At 47.3% G+C, this 6,000-nt stretch overlaps 1 protein-coding gene across 1 annotated transcript in view; it reads left to right on the top strand.

The window, feature by feature from the left end:
• The first annotated feature begins 2,381 nt into the window (after nt 1–2,381).
• The window catches only part of ITGA2B (integrin subunit alpha 2b), a 43,381-nt gene continuing 39,762 nt past the window's right edge, over nt 2,382–6,000 (top strand). Inside the window, exons 1-3 of the mRNA XM_033169226.1 lie at nt 2,382–2,579; nt 3,719–3,849; nt 4,993–5,090. Coding sequence (XP_033025117.1) covers nt 2,386–2,579; nt 3,719–3,849; nt 4,993–5,090 — 423 coding nt within the window. The 5' untranslated portion in view covers nt 2,382–2,385. The remainder of the gene's footprint in view (nt 2,580–3,718; nt 3,850–4,992; nt 5,091–6,000) is intronic.

The following is a 6,000-nucleotide window of genomic DNA, read 5'->3' as shown; positions in this document are numbered from 1 at the left end:
CTTGCAGGAAAAGGATCATCACATTCAGTAACATTGGAGTGGCCTTGTGTGTGTTAGCTGAGGTAGTCTCGGAAGCAGGAAAAGAGTTAAGTTGCAGAGAACATAATCCTGATTTGCACATTGGTATTCAAGATGAGTCGTGTCCCAGCAGTGGGGCAAGATCTTCCTGTCCTCATGGTCCCTCTTGCTCACCAGCTCAGATGTTTTTTTTTTAAATACACTTACCCTTCAATATAAGAATTAAAAATACATATATCAAAAAATATTTAATAAAATACAAAATAATTCAGTATGCATCAATTTATATTTCAGGATTTATTCTTTTTAAACTTAGGAAAATGAGGCCTTTTGCTTGCCATCAGAAGGACATTGTGTAGCAAGCATCAGGCAAGCTTCCCTGGGGAGTGTTCCACAGATGGGAGTGCCACCACGAAGAAGGCCCTCTTCCTTGAGTGCCTGCTGCTGCTTCACCGGAGTAGCAGTTTGAGAAGAGCCTGTGAAGTTGAGCTCAGGGCAGGGAAGCCAAGACAAGAATCAGGCAATTTTTCAAGCACTTTCCAAACTTGTTCAAATCCCAAGCAGGAAGGGCATCAGCTGCACTTTGTATTCAGCCTGGAAACTGGTAAGGAGCCGTGGCAGCTGCTTAAGGACAAGTGAGAGATTCCACCAGCAACAAGTCCAAATTCACAAACTAGCAAGTTACCCTGCCCAGGTTTGAGGAGTGGATAACTGCAGCAAGGCTGTCTTCCTAGAAGGGCTTGAAATTGTCTGCCAGCCAGCAGAAGGCAGTCCATTCCATGGAAGCCACCTGAGCTTTCTACGGCAAAGCAGAATCATTGAGCGCTGCTGGGCTGCAAATCTGATTACTCCATCTGCAGCAGGTGGACACCACTGAGAATAAAAGAACCACATGTAGCACTTCTACCTTGTCTGGATTGAGCCTTAATTCATTGGCCTTATGGAGCCCAGATAATGGTTCAGCACTTCCATTGTCTCAACTGAATTTGATGTATAGGAGAAATAGGAGCTGTGTGCCATCATAGCTGGTAGCACAGTGCAGGAAGCAAAGCCAGGAAGTGTGTGCATTGGAGAACATTACAAACAGAGCCTAGTTTCGCTGGCGAATTAAGAAATTGGTACAAAGGGTGAACTCATCCCTGTGAGCATATCACCCATTCTCACTTTTCCCTCTAAACAACCACCATGCTGTTTCTTTTGCTTATGTTTCCTGATAAGGCCTGTGCTGGTTTCCCCTGCGGTCCCTGCGGTCAGGGAGGGGGCGACTGTGCTTGGCTGATAAAACATTCCCACATGCGAGTGGGATAGAAAATGGGATGTCCTGAATGCTCCAGTGCAGGGGTAGGCAACCTAAGGCGCGTGGGCCAGATGCGGCCCAATCGCCTTCTCATTCCAGCCCGCGGACAGTGGGAATCAGCATGTTTTTACATGAGTAGAATGTGTCCTTTTATTTAAAATGCATCTCTGGGTTATTTGTGGGGCATAGGAATTCGTTCTTTTTCTTTTTTCCCCAAAATATAGTCCGGCCCACCACATGGTCTGAGGGACGGTGGACCGGCCCATGGCTGAAAAAGGTTGCTGACCCCTGCTCAAGTGCATCCAGTGGGAAAGAGGCTTTGCAGCTGGGTCTTTGTAGCCTTCCTGCCCTGTAAACTTAAATCATTTCAGGATGTTTAGTGGTAGTCGGAGGGTCTGCTGTACATTCTGAACTGGTCTCTTGCAAGTTTCTGGATTGCACCCACTCTTTGAAAACACTTCCCTAGAACCCAACTCTCAAAGCTCCACATACGTTTCTAATCATATGTTGCAACGCATTGAGCCCTGCTGCTTGAAAACGGCTCTGACTCATAACTCCACTTTAAGAACCCTGCAGGATCCAGTAAAAATGTTTGCTCTTACCACTGTGTGACTGTAGCTAATCTCAAAGCATTCCAGGCTAGGAACAGGAGCTTTCAGAGCACTTCCCAAGGGTCTGTCTCATCTCATGTGTTTCTGATCTCTATGCCCCAAGGACAGATGGGGTTGGGATCGTGTATGGAAGACCACACAGCTCATACTTGTGCACACTAGCCTGGAAATGGCAGTGGTGGTTCCCCAGAGCCGCCTTGTCCATGGTTGATCGTGCCTGTTACTGCTGCCGAACATCACTGCTCCAAGTGGTCATTGCTGAACACACCCAGGGAGTTCCTGTTGGGAAATTCCTGAGAGACTTCTGATAAATGTTATCATCTTCAGCTGAAAAGGCTTCAGCAGGGGAGGAAAAGCTTGAGGAAATGTGTCATGACCGTGGTCACTGTTATGAGCACAGAAGAGACAGTGTTAATGGGTAAAACACCCAGGATTTGGAGTGGGAAGAGGAGGGAGAAGATGCCGGTGATGGCAGGAGGAGGTCATTCCTTGGGTCTGTTTGCCCTCCTCTTGCGCTGTCTGGTGGGGTTCTTGCTCCTCTGTTCCTCAGTATGGACCCTCAACTTAGATGCAAGTTCTCCAACAGTGTACTCTGGACCCAACGGAAGCTATTTTGGGTTTGCCTTGGATTTCTACTGGGACAGTAAAGGCAGGTAGGACAGCACTGGGCATGGCACAGCATGGCGGGAGGGAATGCTGCACTAACATGACCTCAGGACAAAATTAAAAAAATTCCTTCCAGTAACACCTTACAAATACCAACTAAGTATGTTATTGGTATGAGCTTTTGTGTGCATGCACACTTTTTCAGACACGAAAACTTGTACCAATAACAAACTTAGTTGGTCTCTAAGGTGTTACTGGAAGGAATTTTTTATTTTATTTTGACTACGGCAGACCAACACTGCTACCTACCTGTAACTGGGACCTCAGGTGGACAACAGGGACTTGAAAGATGACAACAGATGTCTCGGGAAAGGCCAACAGCCTATTTGGCTGGCAAAATGCATGACAGCGGTGCATGAGGTTTTTATTCATTGAACCTTGACTGGATGCAGGCACCATGCAGATGTGCATACTTAAATGGTATATTAGACAAGGTCTACAGAGCTCTACGGCAGGGGTCTAAACAAAGGCCCGGGGCAGGGGTTGTACTAGTTCAAGAATGCTAGGGCTGTGTCAATGCTGGATGGGGGGAGCGGGTGCAATAAATATTGTGCTGTATTCCCGGATACAGCACAATATTCATCCTAATATTAACATCTGGCTGCCAGAGATACCCTGTCTTCAAACAGATGCATCAGGAGCAGCATGGAAAGGGTGAAAAGGGAAGGGCAGATCATTCTTAAAATGCAGGAACGGGGGGGGGGGGAATTAAGCAGTTTCCCCAAGATGAGGCAATAGAATTTGTTCCTATAATAAGACAATCATCGTTTGCAACCTGGCATGACCAATGGTTAGGGATTATTATTATTATTATTATTATTAGCAAAGGACTAGTGCAAGACCCTCGTGGTCCAGCTGGGCTGAGCAGCCAGGGCTACTGCAGAGGCTTGTAAAACATTCCTAGCAGGGAGATTCTTCCAACTGGTGGTTTGCCACATGAGGCCGCTGTGCACAAACATTTGTGATTCTGTCCCTAGTAGGGAAGGTGAAGAGGGCCTGAGATAGGAAACTGACAGCAGGGATGAGGTGTACCTGTAGTTGGCTCTGCCTGTCACTGGCTCCACCTGCTGCTGGCTCCCTGCCTTGCATCCTACCAGATCCAGACTGACCTTTTTTCCCACCCTAGCATGAATGTGGTGGTTGGGGCCCCAAAGGCCAGCACCTCTCAGACTGGTGTGACGGAGGCGGGTGCTGTCTATCTGTGTCCCTGGGCACCTAGCGGCAGTGCCTGCACCCCCATTCCATTTGATACCAAAGGTGAGTGATTCCCCCATGATTTTGGGGTCATTATGGGGTCTATACAAGCAGCAATGGGCAGTCTCACTCAAAACGTCAACAACAGGTGAAGATTTGCCCATAATTGTGTTTCCATAGTAGAAAAGGTTACCTTGTTTAATTTGTGCCAGCCACAATGGTGCGAGGCATCATTCACTTGGTTTCTTTACCTGTATTTCTTGTTGCAAGTGGCTCCTGTAGAAAAAAACTAATCTGTTCAGCAGGGATTGGGAAGATGCAGGAAATTCCTCACATTCCTTCTGATTACTTAGCAGCAGTGTTAAATGCCCTAAGCATCCTTAGCAAGAGCAGTGCCTCTGTATCTGCCTAATAAGCCTTAGAACAGGCATAAGCAAAATCAGCCCTCCAGATGTTTTGGGACTACAACTCCCATGATCCCTAGCTAACAGGACCAGTGGTCAGGGATGATGGGAATTGTAGTCCCAAAACATCTGGAGGGCCAAGTTTGCCTATGCCTGCCTTAGAATGTTGCTTCCATGCTTTGGCTATCCAACTTTCTTAGTGGATGTCTGATTGACTTACTTTTTACATGAAAGCTAAGAGTCCAGGCCCCCTTTTATGGAAGGGGGTGGCTGAGCAGGAATGAAGATGAAGATGGACTAGGAGTCATTACAACAAAATGAACTTAATTCACCTGGCAACCATTTTCAGAGATTTCTTTCAAGTATTTCAGTGATGTCCAACTGAACATTCCAAGCAATGGAATCACTGTATGTGCATCATTCATGGCTGTCTTGCACATGTGTGGCTACTGCCACCGCTCTGAGCTTGCCCTGCAAGGTCCACCCTGAAAGGAAATGGAAAATGATGGTTATGGTGGGGAAGCCATGTGAGGTTAGGGGGTGAGAAAATCGGGGGCCGAGGATGAGATCCCGGCTGAATCATGAACGTGAGGTGGCATGGGAGAAATAGGAGCTATTTGGAGATTGGCATCTGGTGAGATGTGGGGAAAGAGCTAATGGCATCCTGCCTGCATGTACAAACCTGGAGTCAGACTGACTACTCATGGGTGGCATGTGGCTGAGGGGGATGATACGGTGGGTCAGTAGCTTCTGCCTTCAAATCTGACTCCTCTCTTCCTTTTCCTATGCCGCTGCTGGCCAGGTGATGAGGTCGAGCAGCTGCACAATGTGGTTTTGAAAACCTTCAAGACTAATCAATGGTTCGGAGCATCTGTGAGCACCTGGAAAGACAACATTGTGGTGGGTACAATAAACAGACCGTCTCAGAGAAGCTTCAGAAGCAGAAAGGGGTGGAATTAAATCAAGCCTCGCTGCAAACAAACCAGAAGGAACGCTCGATAAACTTTAGATGTTGTACAGCCTCCCCACAAACTTTGTGCAGGCAAATCGGGACAAATACTCAATAAACAGGTCGCCTGGAAGCAGCTTATAATTGTTGGAAGAGCAACAGCAAGGCTCTTCCTGTTAATAAAATAAGGGTTAAAACTGGCTACTTATGTTCAGAGTTAGTCAACTAGCCAAGGGGTGGGAGGAGGTGTTGCTTAGCAACCAGGCAGAGTGGCATGATCTTCACTGAGGGAGCACATGCTCTGATTGGCTGGTTAGTTCTGAGGCAATTTGGCCTGACCTAAGAAAGTCAGTTCCTTTCTGTTCCTTTCTCCTCAAATTATGCACCATTCTTTAATTCAGTTTTGCTTAGTATAGTGTTAACAAGACTTTTCTCCCTGGACGCTGTCTGCATTATTTAAGCAACTCAGCTAACGATAATTTCACCAAACGCAATACATCTCACTATAGTGAGGAAGACTTATGACCAGAAAAACCTGTCTGCTTTGTTCAGTTTGCTGCCCAGATGTTAAGTAAAGGGACCCCTGACCATTAGGTCCAGTTGTGTCCGACTCTGGGGTTGCGGCGCTCATCTCGCATTACTGGCCGAGGGAGCCGGCATACAGCTTCCGGGTTATGTGGCCAGCATGACGAAGCCGTTTCTGGCGAACCAGAGCAGCCGCTTACCTTCCCGCTGGAGCGGTACCTATTTATCTACTTGCACTTTTGACGTGCTTTTGAACTGCTAGGTGGGCAGGAGCTGGGACCAAGCAATGGGAGCTCACCCCGTCGCGGGGATTCAAACCGCCAACCTTCTGATCAG

The sequence above is a fragment of the Lacerta agilis genome, chromosome 14 (genome assembly GCF_009819535.1).
Source record: "Lacerta agilis isolate rLacAgi1 chromosome 14, rLacAgi1.pri, whole genome shotgun sequence".
Classification (NCBI taxonomy): domain Eukaryota; kingdom Metazoa; phylum Chordata; class Lepidosauria; order Squamata; family Lacertidae; genus Lacerta; species Lacerta agilis.
This window is presented reverse-complemented; position numbering and strand designations above follow the sequence as displayed.